Source organism: Ambystoma mexicanum, chromosome 4q (genome assembly GCF_040938575.1).
Source record: "Ambystoma mexicanum isolate Mex_15411 chromosome 4q, UKY_AmexF1_1, whole genome shotgun sequence".
Classification (NCBI taxonomy): Eukaryota; Metazoa; Chordata; class Amphibia; order Caudata; family Ambystomatidae; genus Ambystoma; species Ambystoma mexicanum.
Window position 1 is genome coordinate 130,158,090 of NC_090928.1, and position 18,435 is coordinate 130,176,524.

An 18,435-nucleotide genomic window follows, 5' to 3' on the forward strand; every position below is an offset into this window, starting at 1 on the left:
ATATATGTGTACTATGAATATTTGTACTTTGTATGTTTGTGTGAAAAGCTTTGCAAACTATAATATGTTTGAAAGTTCTGAGCCCTACTTGACCTATTGGTTTCTATGTGATAATCTCGAATCTTAAAGGCTGCACACAAAAATGACCGTTTTTTTTCGGCCAATTTGGTGCAGCCTTTAATATTCGAAATACATCAATCCCCCTGTCCCCCGTCCTCTGAAATCGGGGATTTCACACCTGTACACCCCATTAACCTCTGGCCCACCCTAACCCCCTCCCATAGAAATACCCATACTCACACTCAGACACACACCTTTCCCCAGTGTGTCTGTCTGTCTCTCTCTCTCTCTCTCTCTCTCTCTCTCTCTCTCTCTCTCTCTCTCTCTCTCTCTCTCCTCCCTCCTCCCTCCTCCCCCCTCCCTCCTCCCTCCTCCCTCCTCCCCCCCCCCCACACACTACAAACACTGTCCCCTGTGTACAAGCACAGGCACGCAAACACTTACCTTTCTCCAGTCTTCCTCCGCCCTTCCCGGTCAGGTTGTCAGCTCCTGCACACACTCTTGTGCAGCAGTAGCGAGACAGTAAGGATTTAGAAAGACAGCGGTCTGTCTAAGTCAGTCTTTTTTATTTTCGGTAAAATGAAAAAGACCATTTCACTTAATATCACCTATTGGGCCTAAAAACTTTCTTTGTATCCACTGTAAGGAGTACAATCTGTAGAAAGGCATGTTTATAACTAAAGTATTTCTGCCATGGACCACTCTCAATGGAATGCAAAATGTCCACAACAGGGGAGCAAAGTTTCTGAGACCGGAAATAGTAATGCTGACTTCTTATTCCAGACTAATAAAATATCACTAACAAATAAATATATCCATTACATTCACTCACAAATGACTCAACTCCAAAAAGGGACATTTACTGTTTAGAAATAGAAAATAAATCACAGAATTGGGAAACAGTGTAAAGTCAAGAAAAATATTTAATTCCTCGTTAAGAAGGGTTATTCGTTTTAATGGCCTCCTATATCGCTCCAGTATAGCATATCAGATCCTAAACGTAAACAAAACAACCCATACCACAACTACCACCAACATGGTTATATCTGTTTGTGGTTGACTTGTAGTACTGTGGAAACACAAACAAGTAATGTATCTATTGTGGGTTCAGTCAATACCCACATTTAAACCACACAGGAGGACATGGAGGAAATTGAGCTTGCAGTTTCCCATCAACAAATATCAAATCCTTGACGAGAAGGGGCACAAGGGACAATATTTCTTTAGTTGTTCAGCACCACCTTGCCTAGAAGTTTAGTCAAAATGAAGGAGAGGTTAGTGTGTCACTCTGGTAGTGGCCAATAGAAGGAACTACATGCTATAGTGTGTAACTGAGCTGAGACACTAGCACAGCGGACAGGACCAGCACACGCATAGGTACTATGTAATTCCTAGCTTGTGAAACCGGCATAAAAGGTAAATGTATACACATTCTCAACCTTTACCTACAAATGGATCTGAAATGGTATTGTTAGATAGAGTGGTTCATGACGGAATCTTCCAGCTTCTAGGGGCTCCAATAATTAAGCAATATGACCCGAGCAGCGGGGGCATTACCGACTCAGGTAATGCCCCAGGGCCCATAGTAATAGGCCCGAGCGAAGCGAGGGCCTTAACTTAGGCCCCGAGGCATTACCAGAGTCAGTAATGCCCCCGCCCCTCGGGTCATATTGCTATTAGTACTTCGGCCCGCATTATATGCGTGACCGGGGCACTAAAAGCATTTTTTCTGTCCCGAAAAGCCGCAGCGTTTCGGGACAGAAATAAAAATTAAAAAAAACGACCAAGAAAATGGCCGCCGGGAAAGGGAAAACGGGAGTCTGTTTTCTCTTTCCATGGCGGTCTTCGGGAGCGGACGCGCTGGGAACACAAGTGTTCCCAGCGCGTCCGCTCCCGAAAAAAAAAGAAGCAGAAGGTAAGTGGGGTTGGGACGGAGGGGAAAAAAAAAAACGTACCTTCGTCCCTGCCAGGGGACGATGGAAGCCTCCAGCTGTGTGGAGGCGCAGAGTCTCCACACTGCTGGAGGCTGCCATCGTCCCCCACCAGGGACGCAGGGGCAAGAAGGTAAGTGGGGTGGGGTAGGGAAGGGAAAAAAGCTTACCCGAGTCCCCAGCGGGGGGCAGAGGCAGCCTCTCAGCCGCGGGGAGGCTCGGAGCGGGGATGGCCCTGCTTCGAGCCTCCTCATTGGCTGAGGGGCTGCCACACCCCCCCGCCGAGGACAAGGCAGCTGGAGTCCCGGCCGAGAATCAAAGCACGATTAGCCTATTGAAGAGGCAAACAACAATACAACATTCTGGTGCAAGCCATATATTAAAAAAGAAATATTTATATATTCATAATAAATAAAGATCACATCAGACCAAGCAAAGTGGGCGTGCAGAGACACCTGCTTCAGGTATTTTGGCACACAGCACGCTCTTCAAGATGTCAGAATATGAGTGGAGCGAGGAGGAACAGACTCTGGATCTCGCTGCCAGCTTCAAGGAGGTGCTGGTAAATTCGCTGGTCGATGCTGTGGCGCAGGGGGTGAGACCCCTGCAGGAGTGGCTGGAGACGCTAGAAGCTATGCTTACCCAGCCCAAAGAAAGCACCAAGGAGACTGGACACATGCCGACTGAACCCTCGGAACAAGGGTCAAACGGGAGTAACCAAGCCCGAAAGAGGAAACCCTCTTGCGACCCCCAAGGCACATCAGACGAGGTGAGAGAAAAGACCCCAGAGGTAGCCGACGCATTCGCTAAGCTTAAAGAAGCTTACTTGCAACGTCAGACAGTGCCATACCTCACGACCCCCACTCCAGGGGAAGATAACGCAGGAGAGGATGACCCAGGCTCGGAAGAGGAGCCAGCAGAGAGGGAACTGTCCTCGCAAGAAGGCGAGGAAGTAGCACAGGAGGACTGGGCAAAACCCAGCAGGGGTAAGAGAGCCCGCAAAGAGAAACAATTTGAGGAAGATCAAGAGAACATGTTTTACCCGGACAGTATCCAGAACCCAAGAACCTCAGACTGGCAGCCATCCCCTCGGGTGGCTCAGTATATGACAATAAAATGTCGGAAGGCCTTCGGCAAATAAGTAAGGCAACGCCTGCACGCGGAATGCCCATGCCCAGATCTCCCAGGAAAGTAGCAGAAACCCCTGAGTTAGATCCTAAAATGCTGACATTCGTGTCCAATACCAGTAAAGACCCCTGCAAGGGAATTGACAGGTTGTGGAGAAGTTTCAATAGAAAGTCTTGGATTTAGCAGTACCTCTCGCAAAGATAATGGATCTGGCGGAGAAGGCCAAAGATACAGGGGAAGAAGTGGACCCGGACGCGCTAGCAGGCTGGGCACAAAGGGCAGTCTGCCTGCTAGGCAACGGTAATTGCGCCATCGCCTAAGAGAGAAGGAGAGGACTACTGCTCAAGATCGACCGAAAATTGAGCGACCTCGCATCATATGAAGCCGGAGAAGCAGCAGAGGGCCACCTCTTCGGAGAGACTTTTGGGAGAGAAATGGGCCGATTCGTTGGCACTTACACTTCCCTGGAAAAAGCACAGGCCTCCATATGGAAGATATTTCCAAACATAGTTTTCGCCAGGACCAGCAGCTTAAAGGGTCGTACGGCCGGTCAAAATCAGGGAGGAAGAAGACCCCCCCAATCCCAGAGCCCAATACTGGGAAAACAAACAGCAGGATACTTTCTTCCCGGCCAGAGGACGTTTCCCTAGAGGACACAGAGGAAGAGGAACCGGTCATGGTCAAGGTTTTACAGCAAGTGAGAGTGATAGATTATCCTCCAGTAGGGGGGAGGACACATATGTTTTGGGAAAATTGGTGCACGCTTTCCAGCGATGCTTGGATATTGCAAACCGTCAAAGGTCTGCGACTGAAGTACATAGAACCGCCAGTGCAGCTACGCTGGCCACACCAGCAGCGATTAGCACGTGCGTCGCAAGAATGCCTAGATTGCGAACTATCCCAGCTAGGACAGTAAAACACCATAGAGAAGCGCACAAAGCCCCCAGATTTGTGAGCAATATGTTTCTAGTGCACAGAAAAGGGAAGGTCCGGCCAGTAATAAATCTGAAGGAAGTAAATGGGTGGATTGTTTATCGCCATTTCAAGATGGAGGGTATCCATCAGCTTAGGGACTCCCTGAGAGAGGGAGACTGGCTGACGAGACTGGACTTGAAGGATGCCTACCTGACAGTCCCAGTGCAGGAGGATTACAAGACGTTCCTAGCTTTTTGCTGGAACGGACAGCTTTGGCAATTCAAGACGATGCCCTTTGGGCTTTGGTCAGCGCCATGGGCTTTCACCAAGTTGATGAAGCCAGTAGCAGGAGCGATTCGAGAGAAAGGTATCAGATTGATCATATACCTCGATGATCTGTTACTCCGAGCAGAGGATCGAGATACACTAGTATACCAGACAAGTTGGGTGCAGGAGCTACTGTTGTCTTTGGGTTTTCTAGTGAACGTGGAGAGTCAGACACCACGCCAGCACAGAGGCTAGATTTCCTAAGGTTCGTCCCAGACACCAGGAAAGGTACACTAGAGCTGCCAGCCCAAAAGATAAGGGATATCAAAAGAGAGATCAGAGTCTGCTTAAGCAAGCACAGGATCTCCCTCAGAGTTCTACCAAGGATTGTGAGGTTATTAGCGGTATTGTACGTTTTGACCGTATCTAAACTGTAGCACGTACAAAAAGGTCTACAAATGCTACCACCAAAGGTTCGAACACCAGAAGTTTGAACCTTTGAGGGTAGCATTGTAAAAAAAAAAAGAAACGGGGGCTGCGAGGGTGTCCCCTGCATCGCCATGCTCACTATACTTTATAGTATATTGAGCGGGGGTTGCGGGAGACACCCCTGCAGCCTTCAGTAAAAAAATAAAATAACAAAAACTGGGGCTGCGGAGGTGTCCCCCGCTACGCCCCACTCACTATACTTTACAGTATTGTGAGCAGGGCGTTACGGGGGGAGCCCCTGCAGCCTTCCGTAAAAAAAAATAATAAGAAAAAGAAAAGGACCGTGCTGCGCCGGTTCCCGATCACGGAAGTGAAAGGGAACTGGTGCCGCAGGGACCCAGCATGAAGAAGAAGGTAAATGGGGTTTGTTTATGTTGGGGGTGTGGGTGGGGGGGTCTGGGTGGGGGGGTGTTGGGCTTGTGGGTAGGGGGGTGTTGGGAGTGTGGGTGGGGGGGTGTGTTGTGAGTGGGAGTGTGGGTATGTACGTGTGTTCGCATGAGAAAGGTGCAAACCTTTGGTAGTTCGCACCTTTCTCATGCAAACTTTCCGGCCGCGGCAAAATCAGCCGCTGTCGGATCACGTAGATCCTTATTAGCAGCCTCCATTCAGGCCATATTTCCAGGCCCTTTGCACTATCGAGCTGCAGAGGCTAAAAATAAAACACTTGCAGCAAGGTTTGAAATATCGTCAGCGAGTACCACTGGATCAAGAGTCCATCACAGAGCTGGAATGGTGGTTAAAGAATATGGACGCTTGGAATGAGCGTGCCATCTTCGGAGTCCGACCAGACCTGATAATAGAATCAGAAGCCAGCCGCATAGGCTGGGGAGCGTGATGCGGAAATCTGGAAACAGGAGAGAAATGGAGTGAAGAGGAGCTTCGCTTGCACATAAACTGCCAAGCACTCCTGGTAGGATCATTTGCGATCAAAGCATTTACGAGAGGGAAGGTGAAGTCGTGCGTCCTGCTGAAGATGGACAATATCTCGGCAGTATGCTACATAAATCACCTAGGGGAAACAAAGTCCAAATTGCTAGCGGAACTAGCAAAGGACCTTTGGCATTTCAAGTCAGGGACGTCAGTGACAGCAGAGTACCTGCCCGGAGCACTGAATGTAGTAGCCGACTGGAACTCTACGGAGACTGGATCCAGCAGTATTTCAGATTCTGAATACGAGGTGGGGTCCAGTGCACATGGACCTCTTTGCATCCCGGCTCAATGCCCAGACGGACGAGTACTTCAGCTGGAGGTTAGACCCGGAGGCTCAAGGGACGGATGCATTCCTGCAGGAATAGTCAGGCGGCCCGCACTACGCATGTTCTCCCTTTGTGATGCGGCGCAGAGTTCTAGCGAAGTGTCGGAGGGAGAGAGCAGAGTTAATTTTAGTAGCACCACTGTGGCAGTCACAAGCGTGGTTCCCGACGCTGATGGAGTTAGCAACGGATTTGCCGAGGGCGCTCCCCGAAGGAGACCGACTGCTCACAGACCCAGCTGGGTCGTGTCATCCTCTGAGAGTGAGGGGGACGCTCCCGCTCGTCACGTGCAGGATATCAGGAGACACTGGGCGCTGCCAGGCATTTCGGTCCAGGCTGCAGAGTTTATCGCAGAATCCTGGGCTCCATGCACTAGGAGGAGCTACAACGTGTCCTGGGCCAAGTGGACGAACTGGTGTAGAGGGAGAAGTCTTCATCCCATTTCATCCCCTGTAGTGGATATATTAAATTTCTTAGCACAATTGTTGCAAGACGTGAGAGCATTTTGTACCATAGGTGTGTACAGACCTGCGATTTCTGCCGGGCACCTGCCGATTGAGGGAGTCCCAGCGGGAGAACATCCAGCGGTAGTGAGGCTCATCAGAGGAGCAAGGTATAAAGTACCCCCAGAGCCAAGGTATAATACGGTATGGGATGTGACAGTAGTACTGTGTTTATTAGAGAGCTGGCCAGCAGATAGATATCTGTCCCTGAAACAGTTGTCAGGTAAGCTAGCAATGCTGTTATGCCTAATATCATGTAAGCGTGTGTCAGATGTCAAAGCCCTGGAGATTAACAGGAGGTCTTTTGGCCCAGAAGGAGTGACCTTTTCGATAGTCAAGAGGACTAAGACAGGGGAGACTACGGTTAATTATCCGTATTTCTCAAGTAATGCTAAATGGTGTGTAGCAAGATGCATTAAAGAATATGTATGTAGGACAGCAGATTGCAGGGCAGCTGGTATTACTCAATTGTTAATAGCGCGTAGAAAACCTTTCCATGCGGTTACAACTGCCACTATTGCAAGGTGGGTCAAAGAGGTAATGCAAGCGGCAGGTATTGATTTGGGAATGTATGGAGCACATTCTGTAAGAGGTGCAATGGCTTCAAGAGCCTTTACAACAGGGGTATCATTGCAAGAAATTATGTTAGCAGCTTATTGGGCTAGTGAGCGTACATTTAAGGAATTTTACTTCAAACCAACTGAGAGTTTAGCTATTACAGTGTTGGGGAAGCTTTGAACAAGCATAATGCTCGCCTCCTTTCTTGTCACAGAATGAAGATTACCCCTGCTATCTGCGCTGGGAGTATTAATTCTATTAAAGACTAGGAGGCGAGCATTAAATTCCCACCCATGCATGTATTGTTTATAATGTGATATCAATGGATTACAACAGTACATGGACGCCACCCTAAATCTGTTTATTGTATGTTCCTTAGGGGAAGAGCAGAAGAATAACTGAGGGCAGTGATCGACATCAGCAGTACTGCAGTTGAGAAAAAGGGGAGACGAGAGAGCAGCATCGCTCCATTTGACAAGTTTGGAGTCTTCGCACTGTTGTCAGGACAAGGTTATAGAGTTCAAATGACAGTTCAGGGCACGTAAAAGAGAGGAGGGGCCCAGGGACAGGATGTGTGTCATAGCTGGGCTGTGCAGGACTGGACTACAGAGACCTTTGGAGTTGTAGTTTCAGAAAAAAAAAACGTTTGTTATGGACACTTTTCAGAGTTGTATTGTGTGTTTTGTTGAAACTGCTGATGAGTAATAAATTGAAGTTGAAGCATAATGCGTGCTTCCTAGTCTTTAATAGAATGAATACTCCCTCGCAACTAGCAGGGATAATCTTCTTTATTGCCCTATCACTAGTTTTGGCTATCAAATTAAGAGACACCTATGACTAAAACTATTGCTTTGGCACTTGGATGGCTTTGAGTTTGCTCTATCAAGCAGTACCATCAAATGCAGGCCTGCCATTTATTAATACTATGCTGAGAGTTAATAGCTTAATTGCAGCTGTTAATGTGCTATTGGTGTAATTAAAATGTCTTACCCAAGCATGCCTTCAGCATTGATTTATATCTGTTACTTGCACTGAAGTGCAGGCATTGACAAAGCAAACCGTTGTGGCTTGAGTATAAGCATTAGACAGGTATTTGCCAGACACTGCTATCATATGCCCAAATAACCACACTATATTACAGCTGTTGCCATATTATGGCCAGGCAGTACCGTTATGGCCATTATGGCAGCGTCTGGTAAATATCTATATCATGACTACACCAAAGCCAAAACAGCTGCTTTGCCACTGCTAGTTTAAAAATGGCACTTGTTTCCCATAGTTTTCAACTTTTGCATCGAATGCTGGCATGTACCAACACTTCCCGTTCCTCTGCAGACTACGATGTGGGCAAAAATATGGCAACATAACATAACTTGGTAAAATAAACAAATAGATGCAATGGATGACACAGGTTTCAACGCCACCGAAAGCTAGCAGAAAGTTAAACCCTTCAGAAATCACTCCAGGTGCATTCTACAACCAAGAAAACACTTCCGAAGAGGGGAAACAGACACCTTCTCTAGTGCCAAAGTCAACACTCTAATAGTGGGTCCTGCTCGACACACGCATACTTGCAAGCATGCGCAAACACATTTAATTTAGAAGAACGTATTTTAATTACCATGGTTTAAGAGTGATATGTTTTTATTTGACTAAACAATGAGAAGGAACCACTCTCAAGGACTAAAAAAACACTGCTTTCTCGAAATTAAATCATGGCACTGCAATTAAGGTAAACAGGTCTGAGGCATCCATTCTATCGTGTGGTCCAAATCCCCGTGGTTGACCATAGCAACGTCTCCTTTTGATTGTGGTTTAAAAGCTACTCGCAAGCACGTGCTGCAGCGGCCGTTCGTTCCCTCGATGCTATCAAAAGCTTATGATGACAAAAGAAAATACCACACAATAATCTGTGGGAAAATGTTGACAGTAACATCTGCCCGTGCAGATTTCCTTCAAACGAGCTGTTTGGTTAACCTGTCAGGTATGGTGGCCAGTGTGCATGTGTGCGCGTGTGTTATGGTGACAGAGGAGGGCGGCTTTTATCCATGTTTATTTAAGCATACCAGACGAGGAAATTGTGTTCTCTTGCAATTAATACTAAGCCGAATATACAGATGAACTTTGATTGAAATGGAATCTTCCTTTCGTCACAGCCAAAAATAAAAATAAAACTGAGGTCGTACAGTACCTGACAGTGAAGTCGTAGGAGCAGGAAGCCAATATGGTTGCATGGAAAGGTGAAAACTGAAACAATCAGAAACAATAAAGGGATTAATAATTACAGGAGCAGATAAGAAAGAACAACGTCACGCCAGTGCGCAGCATAGGAAACAGTGTCATTTTCTTTGCTTCATAGTATCTGGTTTAAAAGGCAGCGCGTGGCGCAGTCGTAACAGCTGCTGTGCATTGAGCTCCTAATGCAATCAGCTCTGACGGGGTTCCTGGAAATTTCCTCATTAGAAAACATGAAAGCACGTGGCCATATGACACGTTGTGTGTGCGTGTGCTTATTGTCACCGTGTAAATTTAGTCTTAGAATTACTGTAAGATAGATGACCTGCCGAGGCTCGTATTTTTTATTCGCTTTTGCTTGCTTTAGGTTCACTGGGTGAAGTGTAGCGTTTACTGAGAAGTATTGTGTGGTTTGCAAGGAATTGTTGATGTGGTGTTGGAGCTTGTTGGAACTGTGGGTCATGCGCTATTGTTTGATTTGCTTCCTCAATAAGTGGCCTGCCACCTGTATAAGGATCTCGGAGGGACAAAGCTCCTGATGTCCCAATGTTTGTTGATGCTGGTTTTGGTGAATGAGATCCTAAGGTTGTGCTTGGGCGCTGACCAAGTGATCCCTTACATCTAATGAGTGTTAATTTCCACACATAGTAAGTGCTTGCAACAATTATTGTTTGCTTGGCTTGTAAACTTATTCAAACATAGCTTGTCACTCCTGTGACACACACTCTAGTTGGTCAAGGCTTACATAGAGTTCAAAATTGTGCAATTACTTAGGTTTCATTAGTGCCGGTACGTGTTTCAACCTTTAAGGTTTTCCTCAAGGCTGCATTTATTTATTTATTTATTGCATTTTTAAAGCGCTCACACAGCCCGTGGGCATCGAGGCGCTGTTAAAGGAATTGTTTATTTTTCAGTTGCGAAATATTTTTTTTGTCTTAGTTGCGTATTTATAACGCGCTTGAATACCCAGAGGTTTCTAAGCGCGGACCCGGGGATCGAACCTGTGTTGCTTCGTGTCGTCTTGCTGATGAGCTATCCTCCCGGGAGGGCATCATGTGATAAAAGTGACATTGTGCCAAGTGGATGGTGAAAGTAGAAAGACGTGACATATTATTTATATACGTAATACATATTGTTAATATATATTTTGTTGTTTGTTGATGTGAGGAGGGAGACCAAGGTTTGCATATTTCAATTTATATACATTGTTAAGTGTTATGTTATGTTACAACATTTCTATAGCACCAAGCCCTCAGGCATCTAAGCGCTCTTTCACAAGGAGAAAAGGGTCAGTGAGGTTGAGCCGAAGATTAGATGAAAAGTGTCGTTTTCAGAAGTTTTCAGAAAGCCAAGAGATTGCTGCTTTGCCCGTGACATATGTCCGGAAAGCGCAGTGTTCACATGCTATTGTTAATTTTTTATGCATGTTCATTTTATACAACAGTTATACATGATTATAATAACACAATATTTGTTAGATGCTCAAAATTTTTCATTTTGTCATGAGTGTTGTACTGGCCATGGCGCAATAAGTTTCAGAAAAAGAGCCCCAATGCCAACAACGTATGAGGTAATATTCAAAGACCATTTCACATAATGTCAACAGAAAGGAATTTAACGTACTGCAATGGCAATTGATGTGTAGAAAAGAAAGAAAAATAGAAGAATTGCGTTAGCATTGGGTTGGTTATTGGTAAGAGTCCAAATTAATGCAGAGCTGGTAAACCGCTAGCCAAGAATAATGAAAGCATGGTCCCGGATGGGTTTTGGCGTTGGTCAAATAGCAAGTTTGTGTACTGGATAGTACCTGTGGGAGTAAGTGAGTAAGGTTTAACATGGCAGGGGTAAAAGTACCCATTCAGCCGTCCCTGTTGCCCGTTAGTGTTAAAAAAGGGGGTGTTTTAGAGCCCAGATGATAATTGTAAATGTAAGCATTAGTGATTAAATTAGGGACAGTCCTGGCCTTGGCTACCAATATGAAGTGCCTACCAAGTCTAACTAGTTTCCTGTAGCTGTTGGTGAGAATTCCCCAATGTAGTGTAAGTAATTCTGTATCAGCATGCAAAACTTAAATACGCCCGTAAGTGGCTTTTGTTTAGAAATGTTCAGCGGTCTTGAGCCCCAATGGCTAGCTACCTTAGTTCTTCACCGTTGTTGCCGCGTGAATCTAAAAGAGTTTTCAATTCTTTAATTTACAAAAACAGCTTAATCAAGAATACATGCTGTTTAAGGTTAGAGTGCATGCGCTCAATGTGACCATATATTGTAATGGTCTAGAGAGAAACTATTCAGAGAAAGATTGGGTCCCAGTTTCCCGTGCTGAAGTGTGCGGATAGGAGCAAGCATTCACAGAAGTGCTAATTAATGTTAATAACAAATAATCGTAGGTTTAAACACTTCCCAATGTTCCAGTGCTAGTTTACTATTTTTAATTCTGCAAACAAGGCTTAACCTAGAATAAGGGCTGTTTATAGTTTAGAGTGTAAGGGCTCAATGTGACCATAAACTGTAACGTGCCCCTCGTCGGGAGAGAGACTCTTAAAAGAAAAAATGAGTCCTAGTTCCCCGTGCTGAGGTGATGGTCTGATTATGCATGACTGCACTGGTGAAATCAAGCGTGGAAATGCCATCCTGCGGATGGGTGCAAGCATTTACAGAATTGATAATTGCTGTTTAATACTAAATGATCGTGTTACGCTCACCTGGTCTCTGTGGAAGCCATGGGTCACGGCTGCAGCCCTCCCGGGGGTGAGGTCGCTCGGGTCCGACTTCGCCCTCTGCGCTTATGTGGTGACTGGTGGTAATAGGTGATGCTACTCGGGACTGCTCCTGCGTGGAGAATAGGGGGCGTGAGTATGCCAGCTTGTGCGCCTGATCCCATTCCAGACCCCTTCTCCCAAAAAGTGGTAACCGTGTGTGCTGTCCCTGGAAAGCTCACCTGTTGATTAGTTTTGGCGAGCACTCCGTCCTGCTGCTTCTGGCAGGGGTGCTTGTATGATCTGGACCGAGTTCCTTCACTGGTCCCTTGCACGTGGTAGTCCAGTCCTGCTGCGACTAAGCCACTATACTTCGGGTAAGTGTTCCTGTTTGCCTTTGTCTTTCCTCGTCTGTTTTATTTGTATTGTAAAGTTCGTTGTCTTGTATTGCTGTCCGTTCCACTTTTTATGTTTTCTCTTTTGCTTTCTTCCCTTGCAGGTGATGTTGCCGGCCTGGCAGAAGCTGCAGAGCTCAGGGTGACAGCAGGAGGGAATGAGGAACAAAGCTGCAGTGGTACAGTAGCTGGTAAGTTGTTAACTAGGGGGCGAGCAGGTTCAAAAGTGGCGCGGCCCTAGGACGGATGTTCTAACCTTGTCTTTCTTCTTCTTCACAGGGTCCGAGTTCGTGGATGCAGAATGCGGTGCTGCGGTGTCGGGATCAAGATCACTGGATGTCAGGAGATGAGTCTGCAGATGAAGCGAAGAAGCACCGGTTTCCTGGATGTGAGTATGCAGGAGAACGCCTGGTTTCAAAAGGTAAGTAAACTGGTCCAAGCATCGGTGAGCATCACGTTGCACGCGAGTGCATAGTAAGGCGAAGCACCAGCCTTAAGGATGGAGCAGCTTATATAGCGGAGCTTCTGAAGCCATGCCCACTAGGTTTAGCCTGCACACCCTGCCACACCCGATTAGTCAGCACATGAAGACCAGGCCTAGGGACCCACACCCAATGAGTCACCACATGAGGATGTTCTCTGGAATAAAGGCTTTCAGCTCCTGGAAAGTTCTTGTAAAATAAAAGCACTCCTGCACTGAAATAAAGTAAAAACACTCCTGCACTAAAATAAAGTGTTCCTGCTCACATCTCCATATGAGCCTGGTACCAAAGGGGACAGGAATGAGTCCAGCCAGGGCCCCTGTGTTTGTAGGTCCCAAAGGGACATAAGTGAGTCAAGTGACCCATTGCCCCCATCACTAGATGGTGTGGTTTTTGTGTTCTGGGGCCTGTGGCCATGACAGATTGTGGGATTAGAACTTTCCCCTTGGTAGCATATCTTTACAAGCATCTTAGAATTATGGCTGTTTATAGTTTAGAGTGTAAAAGCTCACTGTGACCATAAACTGTAAGGTGCCCCTCGTCGGGAGAGAAACTATTAAAAGAAAAAATGGGTCCCAGTTCCCCATGCTGAGGAGAGGGTCTGATTATGCATGTCTGCAATGGTGAAATAAAGCGTTTAAAAGCCATCCCGCGAATGGGCGCAAGCATTTACAGAATTGATATTTGCTGTTTAATAATACACAATCGTGGGATTTGAACATTCCCCTGTCTAACATATCTTTGCAAGCGTCCTGGCGTGGCAGCCCCTGCATCTTACCTCTTCCCGGATGGGTGCACGTATTGTCTCTCGTCTCGCGGTGATGTGCTATAGTAAGCTATACCTCAAGACTTGCATGCACAAATTAGAATGTGTCCAAAGCATTCCTATTGGTGCGAACATCCAACCCCAGTGATTGGTTGTATTGATATCGTTGCGTTCGGCCGCAACTGTGCCAATTAGTCCTTTTATTTATCTTAAGGCTGAAACTCCAGAAATCCTTCACCAGTCCATCTTCTTCAAACTCCTCAACCCGAAGCTGTAAATGAGACAAATGTTAGCAACGGGTAGGTAGGTGGTATAATACTCGCCTCCTTGTCTTTAATAGAATCTAAACCCCCACTCACGATAGTGCGGGGGATTAGGTATTCTATGGCATGACAAGGAGGCTCATATTATGCAAGTTCAAAGCCCTGGCATCACATTAAATACCACATGATCAATACGCTATTGATAGAAAGTTTTAAAAGTAGACTCCCTGGACCAGTCAGCTGCTTTTAAAATCTGCTCCAAACCTCCCCCAAGAAAAGCCGCCTTTGAGGCCATAGCCCCTCTTACAGAGTGTGCCCCAAAGGAAGAGATGTCAATCCCCGCTTCTTTCATAACCCACCTAACCCATCTAGCCAGTGTAGCCGGGGATACTGCCTTATAGGGTTTACGGTAGGAAATCAGCAGCTGAGAGGTACCTGGGGGGCGAAGCCCTTCTGTCTTTAACTCACATCACTTCAAACATTGTACCACACATAATTTAGCATCCTCAGGAAATGCAGGATAAGAAACAGAAGAAATCATGCACTTAGTTATTTTGGTCACAAAGAAAGTCAACCCCCAAGGAGAGAAAACCGTGTTGTCCACGTCAAGAGCTCTGATGTCAAACACTCTCTTAATGGAGACAAGACAAAGAAGCATGGCTAGTTTTGAAAATAGCTGTTGCTGAGATAATTCCTTATTATGAGGCCAAGAGAGAAGTAAATTCAGCACTTTATTAACATCCCACAGAACTGAATACCTGGCTTTAAGAGGAACTTTAACTCTGATGGACTTTAGGGTTTTCTTCACTAGGAAATGTCTTCCAACCGGTTCTCCTTTAACCAATACATGGCCGGTCGAGATTGCCGACCTGAACCCATTAATTGTCCTATAGGCTTTGCCCTCTTTGAACAATTCAACGAAAAAAATCACTATGTCTACTGGAGGAGCAGAAATGGGATTGAGGTGCCTAGCCACACACCAGCTAACCCAGCGGCCCCATGCTGAGAAATACCCTGTCTTGGTAGAGGAGGCCCAGGAATCTTTGATGACGTTAATAGAGTCCTGCAAAAGGCCTCTGAAGCACCAGGAAGAGCTGAAATCTTCGAGGCCATAAGGGAGTGATGTCCCTGAAGGACCAGGTTGTGTGGGAGACCCGCTGGGTCCGTGAGGAGCCGGGGGTGGAGAGGGAGAAGGTGAGGAATATCTACCGCTAACTCCAGGAGAGCGGGAAACCACACCTGAGAAGGCCAAAATGGGGTCACTATTACCAGGGTAGCGGACTGCCTGCGCAACTGCACCAAGACCCTGGCTATCATGGTGAATGGAGGAAAGGCATAGGGAAGAGGACCTGTTCAGTCCTGGCGAAACGCATCGGTCGCCAGTGCCAGGGGGTCTGGTCTCCAACTGTAAAACCGAGGAACCTGGCAGTTTAGACGGGAAGCGCAAAAAAGGTCTGAATGGGTCCTGAAAGAAACTGAATCAAGGCAAAAATCTCCTTGCTCAGCATCCAGTCGCTCCTGTCCTGAAGGTAACGGGAAGTCCAGTCTGCAACCATATTGCTGGCTCCCGGCAGATACTCTGCTTGTAAAAGAATGTTCCTGTCCAGGCAATAATGCCAAAATTCCCTTGCTAAATCCGCTAGGGCCTTCGAGCGGGTCCCCCCCAGGTGGTTGATATATCGCACTGCTGAAATTGTGTCCATCCGGAGGAGGACACAGCAGTTCCCATCGTCTTTGAGAAGGATCTTTACCGCAAAGGAACCCGCCAGCAGTTCCAGACAATCTCGAATCTCCGCATCCACCAGCTTCTGCTTCTCTTGATCAAACACAAGAGGAGGAGGCAGAGAGAGCTGACATGGAGGGGAGTAGAATTCTATCTGAAAACCCTGAACCATTTGTAACACCCAAGGATCTGAGGTGAGCCCCTCCCACCGATGAAGAAATCGTGTCAACCTGCCCCTCAAACCTCTGTGGGAAGAAATATTTACGAGACGAGACAATACCTGGGGCTGATCTCGCTCTATTTGCACCTCTGCCATTGCAATCTCTCCACTTTGCTCCTCTCTGTTGGTAGAAGAACGTCTGGGCTCCCCGAGCAGAGAAGAGTGATGAGCCCCTGGGAGGCGTACTGCTGCGGGCGTGTAGAGCCTCTGAAAGAGGAACGGCCAGAAGAGCAGGCTCTTCCTCGTCCGGCCTGGTCAAAAACTCTAGGCGCAAACACCTTCTGAATGTTTGCTTGGGCTTTGTCCAGTGCAGTAAAGGTATGGACATATGCCGAGAAGACCTTAATGAACTTATCACCAAAAAGATTTCCTTGGGCTTTGGGGCCAACCTCCCCTTAAGCCATATCCTGCAGTTTAGGATCCATGCGTCTAAGGAGAGTTTTGCGCCTCTCTCTAGATATGCTGGTATTGGCGGTGCTGAGCAGGCCAAAGGAACGCTGCACCCAGCCCCTGAGTGCCTGGACATCAATCTGGGAATCATTATGAGCGGCCTCCTCCGCCAACTCGAAGATCTGTGTCAAGGGCGGTCAGGAAACTGCTTCGGTCCTGACATGCGGGGAAATTCAGAACTCATATATGGGCCAGCTTTCCCCTCCCTAGTTCCTCGCTCGTTCACACTCTCAGGTAACTGTGCCATGTAAATCTAAGTCCATGAACATCTGCCGTTTAGCAGTTAGACGCCGTTGGAAGTTACCATGGAAACGAGTTCCTTCCGCATTCAATCAGTCACGTGTCTTTTCACCTTAAGCCTTGTTTTCACCCTGTCACATGATCTATGGTTCCTACTTATGCCCCGCCCGTCCTTGAATCACTGCTTCTGAATTCGTTTTCTACGGCCATTGAAACTTTGTTTTGGGACTGTTTTCTTGGTTATCTACCCGGCTACGACCTACGGAATTTCCTTGTCTTGCTCCCTGTCTGCCTGTTTATGAAATCCTCCTTACGACCCTTGCAACGCTTTTTGACCTGCTTCGTCTGCTGATTCTGTACTCATTCTGCCTGCACGGATACTAACCCGGAACTCTCAACCATTCTTCTGTTCGCTCAACTTGTGCTTATTCACTCATTCGACCACTGCCTCCGCACTACCTTACCTGAAGAATCTCTACATCGCGTGTACCTGGAATGCCTTCAGGAATACATTAGGTGTCCTCGTGCTGGCGGGTGTTACGAGGATCTTCTTCACGTCAACCGACTTGGGACTGCCTTCTGGGAACTTGCTAGGCGTCCTCGTGCCGGCGGGTGTTAGGAGGAGCATGTCTTCACTCCATTGGTGCAAGGACTGTGTAACAGCGGGTAGGTCTTCCAATCTCCCATTCCTCTCAAAACCAACTTCAATCTGCAGAATCCTCTCTTGGACATATGGTAAGAGGCATTTGTCTTGTTTTTTCATACTGTTCATGATACTGCTACTCTTCTTGTTTAACTGAACCCACTCATTATACTGTTATCCACTTCTTAGGGTACGCCTATTGCTTATCATCAGGAGCACTGACCTTAGTACTGGAACATTATCTGCAGTCCAAAGGTACTATTTCCTTGATCCTGCCTTGTCATTTGTTCACGTGTATTCATTGGTATTAACCTTGACCTTCCTTTGCAGGTCAGCGGTATCCTGTGGCGTCCATCCATTTTTGGGTCAATTAACTCCTCAGGCAATTGTTTTTACATCCCTGAGAGGTATATTGGCAGAAAGAACTCATCGGCTACACGACGGGTTCAAACTGACGGAGCAGAACTCCAACCAGGAATACTTCAGAGTTCTGAAATATTCAGAAGCCTCTTTCCTGAATGGACGCTACATCGGATCCGTTGACCACTCTGGCCCAGGTAGTGGCAGACATGACAGCCGCTCATGAAGCCACTCAAAAAAATCTTCTCGAATTTTGTGCCAGTATGCAACCTAGTGGGGCAAGCACCTCAGGGACAGCTTCAGCCTCAGCCTCAGTTTCCGCCTCAAGTGGTTCTTCCAATAGACAGGAGAGTACCCCCGTGTACATGGCTGCTCAGTTCCCTCTTGCTCCACCGGAACGTTTCCATGGTGATCCTAAGCAATACCGTACTTTCATTAATCAGTGTAAACTACATTTTTTGTGGCGGCCTTCCTCTTTTCCAGATTCAACCACTAAATCGGCTTTCATTCTGTCCTATTTAGGTGGTACAGCAGCGGTTTGGGCTAATCCGCTACTGGAACAAGGGAGTCAATGGCTTCATGATTGTGATGCGTTAATCAAGGCCATGTCACGGGTATTCGATACCAGGTACAAATCTCAAGCTAATGATCTGGAACTCCTGTCTCTGCAGCAAAGGGACACTCCCTTGTTGGCTTATCTTGCCCGTTTCAATCAATTGGTCACTGAGACGGGGTGGCCAGATGAAAAGAAAGCCGCTTTGTTCTATAATGGTTTGTCGGACACATTGAAAGATGTCCTAGCCACGGTTCCGGAGGTGCCCTCCATATTCCCCAAATTATTGGACCTTGTTTTGCAAA

The 18,435-nt window shown here is 46.9% G+C and overlaps 1 protein-coding gene across 2 annotated transcripts in view; it reads right to left on the reverse strand.

Annotated features, from left to right (window-relative positions):
• PEX7 (peroxisomal biogenesis factor 7) overlaps window positions 1-18,435 on the reverse strand; it is a 1,557,721-nt gene that overhangs the window by 618,837 nt on the left and 920,449 nt on the right. For both annotated transcript variants that reach the window (XR_011268107.1, XM_069607655.1), the window contains exon 8: window positions 9,296-9,351. Coding sequence is in view for 1 of the 2 variants with exons in the window: in XM_069607655.1 (XP_069463756.1) it covers window positions 9,296-9,351 (56 nt within the window). In the remaining variant the exon portion in view is untranslated. The remainder of the gene's footprint in view (window positions 1-9,295; window positions 9,352-18,435) is intronic.